This window comes from Trichomycterus rosablanca, chromosome 18 (assembly GCF_030014385.1).
Source record: "Trichomycterus rosablanca isolate fTriRos1 chromosome 18, fTriRos1.hap1, whole genome shotgun sequence".
NCBI lineage: Eukaryota > Metazoa > Chordata > Actinopteri > Siluriformes > Trichomycteridae > Trichomycterus > Trichomycterus rosablanca.
Window position 1 is genome coordinate 8,789,362 of NC_086005.1, and position 15,535 is coordinate 8,804,896.

Here is a 15,535-nt window from a genome sequence, read left to right on the forward strand (position 1 = left end):
ACACCATGTACCCTCATAAATGTGCAAATGAGGGAGGATAGCACGGATTTCATCTGATGGCTTTTCCAAACTCAATTGTTTTATGATTCACAGTGGCTTTTACATTTTGTGCCTATTTGAAGAGTGCAGGTGATTTAGATCATCCAAATTGGATGAACAGGTTCAGCTTTGGTACATAAACTGTTAACAGTAAGGCCTCAACCAGTGTGCTCAGCCCGAACAGTTCGAACTTTGTCACCTTCATAATTCAAGCAATAGTTGTGCATGTAAAAGAGAAATTAAGCTTGCAGTCTCTCTTTTCTCGTTTATTTGCACTCCTGTTTTTTTATTTTTTAATGATTTTCCTTCGTTTAGTTTTTCACTATCATTTGTTTACTGATTCATCCACTCACTTTTTTTATTGTCTGTTTTACCACTGCTTTATCCTGGTCAAGATTGTGGTAGGTCCAGTTAAGTGGACAAAAGACTTTTGGAAACACTCCAGACAGGTCACCAGTCCAACAGAGTGCAGACACACAAACACACTCACACTTAGAGCAAATCTGGCCTGACTGCAAGTCTTTGGGCTGGTTGGTGGAATCAAACCGAGGCCCCTCTTGCTGTGAGGTAACTGCACTACCCACTGCAACACTGTGCCACCTCTTTTAGTTTTTGTTAAATTTTTTTAAAATTCCTATCTACACTTTTCAACAATGTGTATCCTCTTTCATCTTCCAGGATTATTCCTGTATTATTTTATTCTATTCCTCTCACACATTTTCATTCTTTTTTAGTTTCCTATTTGTATTTCCTTTTTTTGTTCATTGTCCAGTAGCCTTTATTGTCAGTCATTTTGAGCTAAGCCTTCTTGAAACCTTGAAACTCAAAGAATACAACATTGCAAATACAACATTTGCTGGTGTGTTCTGGAGGGAATCCACTCTCATTCAATGATTAAGATGTGTCTGCAGCACTAATTTGTTTAGCGTTACAATATTACTTGTTTCTTTTAGTGAGCTTCTTAGATGGTTCTGTATGTTCTTGCAGTGCAGCAGCTGAGAGTAGGCACGTCTGAAGTCACGGTTCAGGGTCGGGTACAGAATGGGGTTCAGGGCCGAGTTAAAATAACCCAGCCAGAGCACGACAGAATGGGCCAGCTCAGGGGGCCTGACCTCACGTCTCAGACCCATGTAGATGAGGTAGAGGAAGTATGGCATCCAGCAAATGATGAAGGCACCGAGCACTGAAGCCAGGGTCACTGTGGCTTTGTGCTCTCTCAGTGTGGTCAATGCAGATGATGACCGAGTGAATGTAGGGGTAGCAGCACGGATACGATTTACCTGAGAGAGAGAAGGAGTCGTAGAGTTAGAATAAAGTATCATGGTTTACATGCATTTGCATTATGGTAGCTTAATGTATGTATAACGTATGTATTATAGTTACTTTTTCAAGGCACTATAAAATAAGGTACCTGCTCACGTGCCACCCAGAATATACGACGGTACATTCCGCACATGACCAGCAGGGGGAGAAAGAAAATCCCAAAAGCGGTCAGCAGCACAAAGTTATTGTTCCATTCATAACGGCAGGTCGGTCCTTCTCCTCCCACACCCTCCAAGCTCCAGTCCTGGTTCGGCACCTTAAACTCTGCAGTGTTCCATCCCATGTGAATGGGTACAAAGGCTATACTCAGTGAGATGATCCAAATAAACCCGATAGCAGCTGCTGCTCGTCTCGGAGTGAGTCTGCTGGTGTAGCTGAGTGGTGCTGAGATGGCCAGGTAACGATCCACGCTGATAGCCAGCAAGGTGAAAATGGACGATGCGCACAGTGTGACGTCAAAAGAAAGATAGATGTTGCAAAACGTGCCTCCAAGTGGCCAATGCCCACTATTCAGCTCGAGTATAGCCGAGAGAGGAAGGACCAGCAAGCCAAGCAGCAGATCTGTTACAGCCAGAGACACCACAAAGCAGTTACTGATGCGATGGAGGCGACGACTGGTGCATACTGCCAAACACACCAGCACATTTCCTCCAATGGTGAATGAGATGAAGGCAATGAGCACCATCCAGAGGAGAACCGTGGAGATCATGACTCTCTGCTTTCACATCAAACTGTCCTCTCTCATTAATGCTTAGGCTCTGTTCAAGTAAAAATGACACATACAGTTGAAGTTAAAAGTTAACGTACCCTTGTAAAGACGTGTAAAGACTGTATGTCAAGTGTTGGGATTTTAAATATGTTATTCAGCTTTTTTTTTTTTTTTTATCTCTGCCTGAATTATTGGTCAAATGACTGAAAAGTACATGTAAGTTTTGCCCAGGTTCTGTAAAAGAACCTAAAGTGAATAATTTAAAAGCTATAAAACTAAAAGATACTGGAACAAATATGACACTGCCCACAGTCAAGCTGGTTTACAACAAGAAGCATGTACTTAGTGACTGTCATGCAAGAATTTAACTCTCAGTTATATTTTTGTCCATTAGAACAGCAACAAACATTATTCAAGCTTTAAGTAACTGAATTTGAGTCACTTTTTTCTTGCACAACAATTTTCAGCTATGCAGATGTACAGCCATATAAATGTACTTGACTGCAAACAGTGTCACTTATGTTCCAGATGATTCAAATTTTCTTTGCAGACCTGTTTTCTGGTAATTGTCAAAAACATCTGGAGTTTCTTCTTGTCAGCATATAGTGGCACCAATTGTTTAAGCTTTGCCAGATGCAAGAACCTGCATTATTCTGTTTACTTTTCTTTTTTTTCTTTCCTTTTTAAACATGTAACATTTGGCAAATTTGCAGCAACATTGTTTTGTCCTGAAATTAGCTACCTGCAAAACAGGTTTGCACTAAATGAGAAACTAAGAGTTGATTATAGAGATGTTGCAGTTCATTTGTGGACAACACACTCACCTGCGAGAATATGAGAATTCCAAAGGGCAGATGAAAGTAAGATAAATTAGATGCCTTGACATAAATGCTGCACTTGTATTGCTACAGCATCTAAAGGGACATTAATTCCTAAATAGTGACAAGAACAGGGAATTTAACCTTTCCATCCAGGACATTTTAGCACCAAGTAAAAAGTCACAGTTATGGATTAACCCATGCAATAAACCCATGTGCATACACAAACGTTTTACGGCCCAAAGTATGTGAACCATAAGCTAGTTGAACATCCCAAGCTAATACCATAACCTTTAACGTGGAGCTGCCTGTGGGAATTCCTGCCACTTCAGTCAAAAGAGCATTTGTGAGCTCATCCATTAGTGTTGGACAGAAAGAAGCTCATGAGCAGTGTTATAGTTTATACCAGAGATGTTGATCTAAAGCCCACTGAACACTTTTGTATGAATTGGCACATTTATTGTGAGCCAGGTTTTCTGTGCCCGACCTGTCAAATGTTTTTTAATTTAATGGAATGTGCACAAGTTTACACACACCCATACACACAGATACTCCAAAATCTTGTACAAAGCCATGTCAGACAAGTTGATGTTGTTAAAGCCATAAATTAAAAAAAGGGTAAGAAACCTCAAGTAAAACCAACAAGAGCATGGGTCAGGTGTCAACACGTCACCAAAAATGTTAGATTTTTATTGATATATTTGTTTGGTTCAGTGCTTGAAACTTAAGGGACAAAAAAGTTAATGAATGCGCTTTCTGCTGATGTGATGCAGCATTGTTTTTTCTGGAAGGTCACCAAAAGAAATATAATGCATACAGAGCAAACTGAATTTCAGCATACTGGATGTCATACTGCAGAGGCCAAAAATAATTGTACTGAAATAGCTTGTGATATTGTTAAATGCTGAATTTTAATGAAGGTTAGGGATAATCAAGATGTTCTCAAGTCCTTTTGTACCAGGATTTGATCTGCAGTAACAAACATGATATAGATTCCAAACCATTAGCTCAAAGATTTCATTCAATTTCATTAGCTCAGGTCTAATGATGCCAGAGTACAGATGTAAGAGTTGGAGACATATGCATTGGGCAATGAGTATGGCAGCTATTAAGACAGATCGGAGGGGCACAGGGACACTAAGTACCACTCCATCACAAACTGAGACACAGAATGTAATGAGATCAGAACTTCAATCAGATTACACACAATGTTACACTGATATGAAAGCAGATCAGCACATCCAATCCTAAGTACAAAGACTATGCCATGAAAGAAAAATTAGCTACCACTTCAAGTCGTTTTCTGTGACATTCACATACATTTTGCCCCCGCCTGACCCATCTCCCCCAAAAAACTGTCACACTTGGTCAAAAATATATACTACATAGACAAAATGTTGTGGACACCTGACCATCATGACATGGCATTCCAAACTCTTGGACATCTGGAGCCCCCCTACCATCCCAATTTGAAGCTGTAACAACTTTCACTTTTGTTTTTCAAATATTATTAGAGATGTCTGTTAGAATTTGTGTCAATTTAGTCAAAGTAGTATTTTTAAGGTCAGGTAATAATATTGGGCATGAGGGCTTAGCTTGCAAATATATACAGACCAAAAGGTGTATAATGGGGTAAAGGTCAGGGCTATGTGCAGGCCACCGGAGCTCCTTTATGGAACTCTCTTAAACATGGGGCACATTCATGCTTGTTGTTCAACTTGCAAAGTTAAAAGCTTATGATTTATTTTATATAATTGATTTTATATGCCTGTTATTGATGGGTAGGCTGAGGTTTTTATGTAATTATTTTCATGTATCCCTCTCCCCAATATGTCTCTCATCTAAAATAACATGTTTTACATGTGGACCCTTATCCTGTGGTTTATGGAGAGGACCCTTTAGTGTGTGCCGGGCACAGAACACAGCGGGATAGAAAGTGCAGCAGCAGCGAACTGCATTTAATGTTGAGAGAAAAAAATCCTTAACAATTTGATCAGAAAATGCTGCCATCAGCTGCACTGTGTATTCAAATCTCCCAGCTGCAGATTCAGACAACTTCTGCCTCGACTGAACCACAATACATACAAATGGACACACTGATGGAAACACCACATAAAAAGGAGTTAGGCTTTAAAGTGAATAAATTATACTTGCGAACAGCTGTGCAGGTGAGTCCAAAAGGCTCATTACAAATTAGAGCATCAGATAAATGAAGTTTATAAAGTTTAATCATGAACATTTGGAAGATTTAAAATGCAAATTTCCCCAATGCACAGTGCAAGGTCCATTACATTATGGTTTGACCATTTTGGTGTAAAGAAACACAAGTGACCTGATCCCCTATTAAACACATTCGTGATATATTGGAATGTAAATCTGGGCATTCCCAGCCAGCAATATTGCCCAATCTCACAAATGCCCTTTTGACTGAAAAGGCACAAATTTCCACAAACACACTTGTCTTGTCTGTGTGTATATTATTGCACATGCATCTGGAATGTGATGTCCAATTAATGCATGGCTAAATGTCCAAAGGGTTTATGCAACCATTCACCAAATTTTTCTCTATCTGTACAGATTTGTTTTTGGAATAAGCCAACAGATGCCAGGTATAGTGAGGAATACTTAATTGCACAGGAAGCATCTTATAGAAATCATGATCCAGTAGTTGCTTCGCATGGTCATATAAGAGCCAGAAAATCTAGAGGCAATTATATAGGACAATGTGCACCCTCTCATTGCTGAAGATGTTCTTTATCTAGAAAGAACTAGAGGAATTCCATCCTGACCACCCTGTATCCTCCTAGCTCTGGTTTACCCACCACAGCAGTCATATATCTTGCAAGTTTACATCCTTTTAAACTTACAGGCCTTCTGAAATGAGTCCTTGTCTGTATTAGTAAACAGTGCTGGGTTATTTACATGTGCCATTTAGAACTGAGCGTCAGAGGGCCTGAATGTAATACAACTGCATGTCATGATCTACATTATATATTATTCTGATGTCTTGTAAAACACAGTGTTGTGCGATCGTGTCTGTCTTGTGGCTTCATCCTGGAGAAAACCATTTAAGGCTACAATAAGCAGCACATGCAATACAGTTTACTTCATGTAAAGTCATATATTTATACAGTATATTTTGAATCTGATGAATAGATAGTATTGTATTATTGGACTTTAGGTTCCTGATTCATTTTTTAAGTGTGTTACATCAAACAATATTTTTACTGACTGGTTTGTAAAGGGGTGGTACATCTCACAAACAATGGGCACATGACAAAAATACAAACAATTTTCTGAAAAAAATGGGACCTTTTGAAAAATGCAAAAAAAAAAAAATCCTAAATCTTAATTTTTAATGATTTTACTGATCAGTTTAACACAATACCCACAGTAAGGGTAAAAAAAATAAAGGACGTTAAAGAAGGTAAAATTGTAAAGTCCATCAGGACCTTTAATGTTGGGGGTTCCAAAGTGTCAGAAATATACACTGATCAGCCATAACATTAAAACCACCTCCTTGTTTCTACACTCACTTAGTAGTTCTACAATTACTGACTGTATTCCATCTGTTTCTCGGCATAATTTGTTAGCCCCCTTTCATGCTGTTCTTTAATGGTCAGGACTCTCCCAGGATCACCACAGAGTAGGTAGTATTTGGTTGGTGGAACATTCAGAGCACTGCAGTGACACTGACATGGTGGTGGTGTGTTAGTGTGTGTTGTGCTGGTATGAGTGGATAAGACACAGCAATGCTGATGGAGTTTTTAAACACCTCACTAACCAAAAATATATCCAGCCAACAGTGCCCTGTGGGCAGCATCCTGTGACCACTGATGAAGGTTTAGAACATGGCCAACTCAAACAGCAGCAATAGATGAGTGGTTGTCTCTGACTTTACATCTACAAGGTGGACCAACTAGGTAGGAGTGTCTAATTGAGTGGACAGTGAGTGGACACGGTATTTAAAAACTCCAGCAGTGCTGGTGTGTCTGATCCACTCATACCAGCACAACACACTCACCACCACCAATGACTGATAAAATAGACAGTGAGTGTAGAAACAAGGAGGTGGTTTTAATGTTATGGCTGATCAGTGTATATAACATATACAATGCTGCAAAAAATATTTTTTACTCCAGACCAGTGGTACTCATCCAAAAGAGCATGTATTGTTTATAATGTATTCTATATACTTTGCCCCATGCCAACTTTTCTAACTGTGTTGCAGGCATTACATTTAAAATGTGTTCATATTTACAATCTGCAATTGAGCTGGCTCGCCAAACCATTAAGTTTTTTTTTGTTGTATTTTTCTCAGTTAAATCAAATACAAATCACAAGAATTAACAAATCACAGATTCAGGTTTTATTGCATTTTGTTCTTGTGGTGTTTGTAGCTTTTGCTTTCATGTTTGTAGACAAACAGAGGAACATTTACATATAGTGCATATACTGTAGTATAAATTTAAAAATGCTTATTGATTATTCATGCACTATCATACAGCTAGTTTTCAATAGTGAATTAAAACCAGTATTGTACAGTACACCTCGTTATCTAAGTCAACTTTACTCACAGGCTTTTTGCAGATCTCAGGATCTGTTTGTCTCTCCTGGGGCTAAGATGAGATCCTCCATCATTCTGTCTGTTTGTTTGTCTTCTCCCCTTTTGATGTTCTCATTCTATTTTACCCCTCTCTTTTTCTCTCTCCATTTTCCTTCTTACTGACAATTTATTAACCTCTCTCATCTTTCAACCTCATCCTAATCTTACTCTTACTGTTTCCTTGTGTTTCCCTCCCAGCATTTACCTCCCTCAAACTCTCACTTCTGAATTCCCTCCCTCTTCCTTCCATTCTTTTTTCCTCATTCAATTTTCCTAAGCACACTTGTCCCATTGGAGTCGTTGGTGGTCTACTTTATATCCAGCCGAGTCTGAAATCATAACTGCAAACGTAACAAGAACAAACACAAATATGAACAGAAATGAGCACACAGTTGAGTCATCACTGTAATATTCATTTACACTACACAGCTGGAGAAACATAAGGATGAATTAACTACTGAAGGATAGATATTTGTTGTTTGCACTGTAAAGAAAAGAGTCACACATACAAAAATCACCTCAGGTCTTTTGTAGAACATTTAAACTAGGATTTAAAGAGCATCTTTTGTAGAACATTTAAAGTATGGAGGGTGAACAGTGATGATGCTGAGGAAAATAAAATTAGATTTTGAAATCAAGCGTGTAAACATAAAAAAAAAAAACTGTAATACAAAAATGTGGGGTGGCACAACCTTAACGTGAAGTTTTCCTCCTAAATGACCACACAAATAATCTGTATTACTTCTCACACAGTTGTAAATGGGACAACCCCTTATACTCTTCTAGACTTCATGACTACAGAAGACAATCCTCAGGAATCAAACTTACCTACAATCTTCCAATATCATTTTCTTACAGCAGTTATGAAGAGCCATGCTTACTACCAAACTCTGACCTTGACATGTTGATTCAGCAGGTAGTGTTGCATTGCAGAGCTACCTCCTTGTTTCTACACTCACTGTCCATTTAATCAGCTCCACTGACCATATAGGAGCACTTTGTAGTTCTACAATTACTGACTGTAGTCCATCTGTTTCTCTGCATGCTTTGTTAGCCCCCTTTCATGCTGTTCTTCAGTGGTCAGGACACTCTTAGGACCACTACAGAGCAGGTATTATTTGGGTGGTGGGTCATTCTCAGCACTGCAGTGACACTGACATGGTGGTGATGTGTAAGTGTGTGTTGTGCTGGTTTGAGTGGATAAGACACAGCAGCGCTGCTGGAGTTTTTAAACACCTCATTGACACTGCTGGACTGAGAATAGTCCACCAACCAAAAATATCCAGCCAACAGCGCCCCGTGGGCAGCGTCCTGTGACCACTGATGAAGGTCTAGAAGATGACCAACTCAAACACAGCAATAGATGAGCGACCGTCTCTGACTTTACATCTACAAGGTGGACCAACTAGGTAGGAGTGTCTAATAGAGTGGACAGTGAGTGAACATGGTATTTAAAGTCCAGCAGCACTGCTGTGTCTGATCCACTCAACACACACTAACACACCACCACTGCACTGCAGTGCTGAGAATGATCCACCACCTAAATAATACCTGCTCTGTGGTGGTGGTTCTGTGGGGGCCCTGACCATTTAAGAACAGGGTGAAAACAGGCTAAAACAGTATGTAGAGAAACAGATGGACTACAGTCAGTAATTGTAGAACTACAAAGTGCTTCTCTATGGTAAGTGGAGGTGATAAAATGGACAGTGAGTGTAAAATCAGTTGAGTAAAATTTGGTGTGGAGGAACCCCAGAGCCCTGACCTCAATCCTACGGAACACATTTGAGATGAATTGAAAAGTTGATTATAAGCCAGGTCATTACTGCCTTATCTCACAAATGCACTTTTGACTGAATGGACACAAATTTCCTATCAAACTTCTAGTAGAAAACCATTCAGTGCATATGTGATTTCCATTTTTGGTATTATTATAATTTGTATATAAGTTGTAAGATTTTTACATATTGTGGTGGTTATCTGTCACCCCTTGATGAAATAATGTGTGATTTGTATGTGTGTGTACTATATGTGGGTGTACTTTGTTTACTTATACGGAATTTTATGAGACGGGATGCAAGTTGTACTGATAATGAAGTGCAAACATTTTCTTTATCTCCACGTTATTTAGCCAATAATGAGCAAAGAAATTACAGCTAATATGAAGTGTTTATACTGTATATAACGCTCTATAGATAATCCAATGGAAAAACCAATAGGAACGGTGTTATTGCATTTATTTAAAATAATCATGGCCGAGCCTAAAGAACGTCATGTTACTTTATTAATGTTGGTAATTCCATAGGTTATAAGGACACACATAGTCCTGTATGAAAAAGCTTTGGCATGCTTGGGTAAATTAAATTGTTGATTTTTAATTGAAAAAAAAAGTTGATTCGATGTTAGATGAGATATTTATAACAGTTCTTTGTGAACCACATGTTGGACAGTAAAAAATAAACACCAAACATTTTTGCATTTTAATAGCATTCCCATCACTAATTTTACCAGATTATGTTTTCATGAGCCATCTTTAGCAACTTTATTAGTATAGAAAATGATTTTATGTAAGCAAACATGTAGACATCTTATTAAAAGATTGTTGGACAACCAATTACCAAAACATGCTCATTAATATGGAGTTGCACGTTTAAGGCCGTAACTGCCTCCTATCATTATTACTTTTCTTTGATAGATTGTGGCCATTTAATTAAAAGAGCACCTGTAGGACCAGGCACTGATATTGGATGAAAAGGTCTGGGTCACAAATAACGTTTTAATTTGATGCAGTTTCACCACATCAAAGTAGACAAACTATGTCTTTATAGACTAGCATATAGGACAGGTTGTTGCACTCACTCATTCACTTTCTTAAGCGCTAATCCAATTAGGGTCGTGGGGGAAGGGGGGGTGGAGCCTATCCCAGCTTTTCAATGGGCACAAGGCACACAGTAACACCCTGGACAGGGCGCCAGTCCATCGCAAGGCAGACACACACATACATACACACACCCATTCACCTATAGGGCAATTCAGTGTCTCCAATTAACCTGACCATGTTTTTGAACTGTGGGAGGAAACCGGAGCTCCCGGAGTAAGGCAGGTTGTTGTATATAATTAATTTTATATACTCATTAGCAATGAGTGTTGTCAATAATTTTTTCTTCAGGGGTTAATAAAGTGTTAAATCTTAAAACATCTGAACTTGAAATAAATGAGGGGTGTCCACATCCCTGTGGTGTACTAGACTAAGGTCTAACTACAATATAATACAATTTAGGACTGAGATGTGCTTTTGATTTTGCAAATATGCATTGTCCTCTGTTGTTATAATTAGAAGCAGTAAAATTAGGCTTTAATTGAACGCTGGTTATGAAGAATTAAATAATAAAAAAATCTAAAAAAAGACACCAACATCTGAAAGAAAATCAGTCCAGTTAGTTATAAAACAAACAGAACTATTCATCAAGCAATATGTCCCACAGAGACTCACATGATCTCCAAGTCCATTCCCCAGCTCATCGTTTATAGCTGCTGGTATTAATACTTGCACACTGAGTTTAAATGCTGTTGTGCTTGCATGCTGCATGTATGTCATCCTGCAGAAGGACGTTTTCCATCAGCACAATTACTCTCGCATGGTGGCACTTCTGGGCCAATTAGAGAATATTACAAACATCTCCTGGCACTAAGATCCTGTCTCTGTCTATCATTTCCATCTGAGCTAATGAGCTGTGAGGAGCCTCTGCTCTCATCACCTTACGTCCTGGTTTGTCTCAGAGCTTATAGGGCTTGATACCGATGCTAACAGAGATGTGTTTTTTAGAAAACATGTGCCATGATCTTGCGTAAGGGCAGAACTGAAACCCTGCATAAGATATAAGACTTTTCTTTTATTGTACATACATGTAGAGTTTATTTTGGATTTTCACATTGTTTTGAAAATTATACAGTGAATAATAAACACTAAATGGTTATGTGTTTGGACCCCATTCTACCAATTTTTAAGTTCAGGTGTTTAGCCCCATCTATTGCATAAAATACATTCTAATAAAATAAAGTCCTGACCTCAACTTCACTAAACACCTTTTTGTTCAGCATTAATACCTAACTTTGGAAATGCTCTTTTGACCGAATGGGCACAAATTTCTACAGGCACACAAGATTTTGTGAAAAGGCTTCCCAGTAGATGCTAAGAATAGTGGTAGGGGCATGTTATTCACTATCAGTTCATTTAACATATAACAGCTGGGATGTGCCAAAACTTGCCAAAAAATCAATTATAGGCACCCAGGTGGCACAGCGGAATATTCCGCTAGCGCACCAGCTTCTGAAGGAGATTCTGAACTCCTCAGTTCGAAACTCTGCATTGCCACCGATTGGCTGCGTGCCATCTAGCGGGCATAATTGGCAGTGCCTGCAGGGAGGGATGACCAGACTATGTGGGTGGGGTCTTCAAACGCTGTGTAAGGAGCATATCCATTTAATTAATTAAACATAATCTTTCCCCCTTTTTGCATGGGACACAACTCCTTTGCACCAACTCCTTAACCAGTAGGAATCACAGTAGCTGCAAATACATGGAACAGTGCTCACAGTGGTAGGCTTGGGAAAATATTTTAAAATATTTGAAACCCTAACCCTATTGCACAGCAGCCTGTAAGCCCATGGTGATGTAAAGCTTGCTTGACTGTGAACATTGACACCTGTGTCCCAGCAGCTTCTTTATCTTTCCTCTCAGTATAAAATGACTCGTCTTTATATATATATATATAGATATGTGTGTGTGTGTGTGTATCCCTGTCTGATCACATTTTTGTTGTGGTAAATGTTGACCTTCTATTTGAGAACACTAAACCCCACACTGTCGATGAAGAGGACGGCACCCCACAGAGACAAATGCTTTGAAATTGTTGGCGTGAGATGGGGTTACGGAGTGTGTTTCCTCAGTGTGTATTGTGTATTACTTTGCCCACGCTGTCTCTTAGGGGGAGCACTCTGTATCTCCAAATTACATTGTGTCACTCCAGAGTACTTCTGCTGTCTGAAACGCTCACAACTGATTCCATTTATAGAGACGATGAGAAAGAGAGAGAGCTTTGTGGGGTCCAAATGACCTCATGATGACAGCAATACATGACAACTTGACAACATTTATTTTTTTAAGGACAAGGGTTAGTCCACACTAACAATTTTTAAAACAGTTTTCATGTTATGGCTACACTGACATATTCAGTCCATTTTCAGAGGATGAATGCAAAAATAATAGAAAATGTCATGTAGAAAGTATGTGGACACCCCTCTAAATTATTGAGTTCAGGCGTTTTGACCACACTCATAGCTAAAATCAATTACATAAATAAATAGCTCAGTCTTTGGGGCAATCATTTGGGAAGGGCCTTTTCTGTTCCAACCTGACTGTGTTGTTGTGCACAATGTGAGGACCACAAGGACATGATTTTATGAAGTTTTATGATGACATGAAGTTTAGAACATCACCAAACTTACCTTTTGTATGTCCCAAACAAACGAAGCATAATCTAAACATCTAAATGATATAATACTCTGGTGTACCTACAGTGTTGTTCAGCTGAGAAACCTTGCATTAAGCTTCCATTCCTTTCTGCTTACATTCACAAAGATTTTCAATCCTTATTTGATGCTTATTTAAACATCTGGAGCTGGAAAACAGCTGCACTGATGAATTTTCTAAATGTGCACATGCTCAGAAAGTGCACCACCGCAAATTTGAATGTAATGTTTTGTTGGTGGGTGCACGGGTGGTACAGCAGTAAATTGGGCTAGCCCACTGCAGCAGGGATTTGGGGTTTAAATCCACAGCAGTGCTATAGGTCAGTCGGGCTTGTGTCTAACAGGAAGCCCTGTGATGGATGGTAGTGGTCTGTGGTCTGTGGTGTGTTTCTGGATTGCACCCTGTGATTCCGGGGAAACAAGGCCCACCGTGATCCAGACCAGTATAAAGCAGTAGTAAAATACAAACATGAAATGAAAAACATTTGTGGCATGTCTAAAAATGTTTTGTTATAATTATTAATTATGTTTGACCAAATCTGGTGACTTCTCTGTGGCCGTATAAAAAGAATTAAATTGATGACACCCATTAGACTGGACCACAAGCATTGCATTGGAAGAGTTTTCAGAGCTCTGTACACACCTCACAGCTTCATTCTGTTAAATAATGATTTAAATATGAGCTTTTATTTCATGTTGCAGAGTTTTCCAGTCTTCAGAGTTGAGCAATAGTGCTAAAATTTGAAAGATATTAGTCTGTAAAAACAACCCTGTAATGCTGCTGCTCTCCCTCAAACAGACCCAGAATCAATACTGGATATGGACTCAAGTCAGATACGTGCCAATATCAGATGACTTGATTAAATCTAGTGTCAATAAGACACACAAACGTGAAATAAAACCTCCTACAACCGCACACACAGATTTAGCCCGATCAGTACCTATTGCTTCTCTGGGCTTGTTGTAGCTTTTGATTGTTAGAGAATAATCTTACTGGTCATTAGCTTACCAGTTTTCTTTATTGATTTAGGAACCACAACATGTCAGCAAGTCAATTTTATTTTATATTAATAAATCTCTGCACTCAGGTACCACACTGGTATTTACGCTAACCTACAGGCTATTGGCCAGCTGTTGGGTCTACAATGATTGGCTATGTCTGGGGGCTGTCAAATCTCTGTGATGGATTGATGCTCTGTCCAGGGTATTTCTGCCTTGTAGAACTAACTAGCTTATTAGGTTCTGAGATATAACACCTGGAGGTGTGTCCAATATTTTGCACATTATGATTATTTTTTAAAAACTCCATCAGCTCTGCTGTGTCTTATCCACTCATACCAGCACAACACACACTAACACACCACCACCATGTCATTGTCACTGCAGTGCTGAGAATGACCCACCACCCAAATAATACTTGCTCTGTAGAGGTCCTGTGGGGGTCCATATATATATAGTACTGTAGATTAAAGCTGCAATAGTTGTGTTTACATTTTTACATTAAAAATTGACAAAATGTGAAATTGTCCAGAAGTGCCAAAACTATTTCATACAACTTTAAGATAAGCTGTGTTTCTCTAGTCTTTTTTTCTCTCCTGTTGTTGTTATTAGCGAGTTAACGTTTGTCATGAATTCTGTATTAAAGCGGTCTATTGCTTTTTATCATCAAGCCTGAGGTGCAGTTGAACCCAGATCCTGACATTTTCAGTTCCCATGAGATTACACTCACTGAACATTCTCACTTTCTTCTTTTCTTTTCTTTTTATTATTTTTATCTTTTAAAATCTAAGCTAATCTCCAAAATAGCACATTACCCCTAGTGCTGGCTTATTCATCACAGAAGGTTAGTAGGGCATGAATGGGGTCTGAGTTATCTTAGTGTGTGTGTTAGTGATTCAGTGAAGGTACAGACAGACAGTGAGGAAACATGAATGTGTAAGGACAGTCAGAGATAAGTTGATAGGAATTCAGGGCAGGGTTCCTCACGCTTCACTGAGTTCCTCCAGGCTTTGTTTTAATTCCAAAACCCTTTCAGAAAGCCCACAAGGCTTCAGATTGGTTTGGGCCTTTGAGACCTGCAGTGTGCCTGCACTTCTTCTAAAAATCCACCAGCAACAGCAATCTGATTCTACTTCAGAATACCTCAGCACCAGAAGCAGCTGATAAAAATCACGATTGTGGGTTACATCAAATTTCTAAACCCAATTTAAGACCAGCTTTAGGTTTTCAGAAGCCAGGTTTTGGTGCTCTTATGAAATCATTTTCACACAATGGACTCAGTAATATATTGTCTGATTTTATATGACACACTGTGATATCATTTGTACTCAGTGTCAAACTGTACGATCAGATTCTCTCTCTCTTTTTTTTCCACCTGCCAGTAGTGGACTCTAATAGAGAACCCTATTGTATATGGAGAGTCACGCTGTATTTTCAGTGAATCATCCACCACTCTTGCAGGCACCTTTACATATGCAGCAGCACTAAGGAACATTGTTGACCTCTCTTCCT

General features: G+C 39.0%; 1 protein-coding gene across 1 annotated transcript; it reads right to left on the reverse strand.

The window, feature by feature from the left end:
* Positions 1-926: 926 nt before the first annotated feature.
* Positions 927-2,071, reverse strand: hrh2b (histamine receptor H2b). The gene is made up of 2 exons (XM_063014720.1): positions 1,451-2,071; positions 927-1,319 (listed from the first exon to the last, which is right to left on the reverse strand). The coding sequence occupies exons 1-2, from the start codon at positions 2,069-2,071 to the stop codon at positions 927-929; spliced, it is 1,014 nt and encodes a 337-aa protein (XP_062870790.1).
* Between the last annotated feature and the right edge of the window lie 13,464 nt (positions 2,072-15,535).

Bases quoted from the DNA above. Each gene is read 5' to 3' on its own strand.
- hrh2b (XM_063014720.1), bottom strand. From the start codon at position 2,071: ATGATCTCCACGGTTCTCCTCTGGATGGTGCTCATTGCCTTCATCTCA. The intron at 1,320-1,450 runs GTACCTTATTTT...TCTCTCTCTCAG, and splicing joins TCTGGGTGGCACGTGAGCAG to GTAAATCGTATCCGTGCTGC.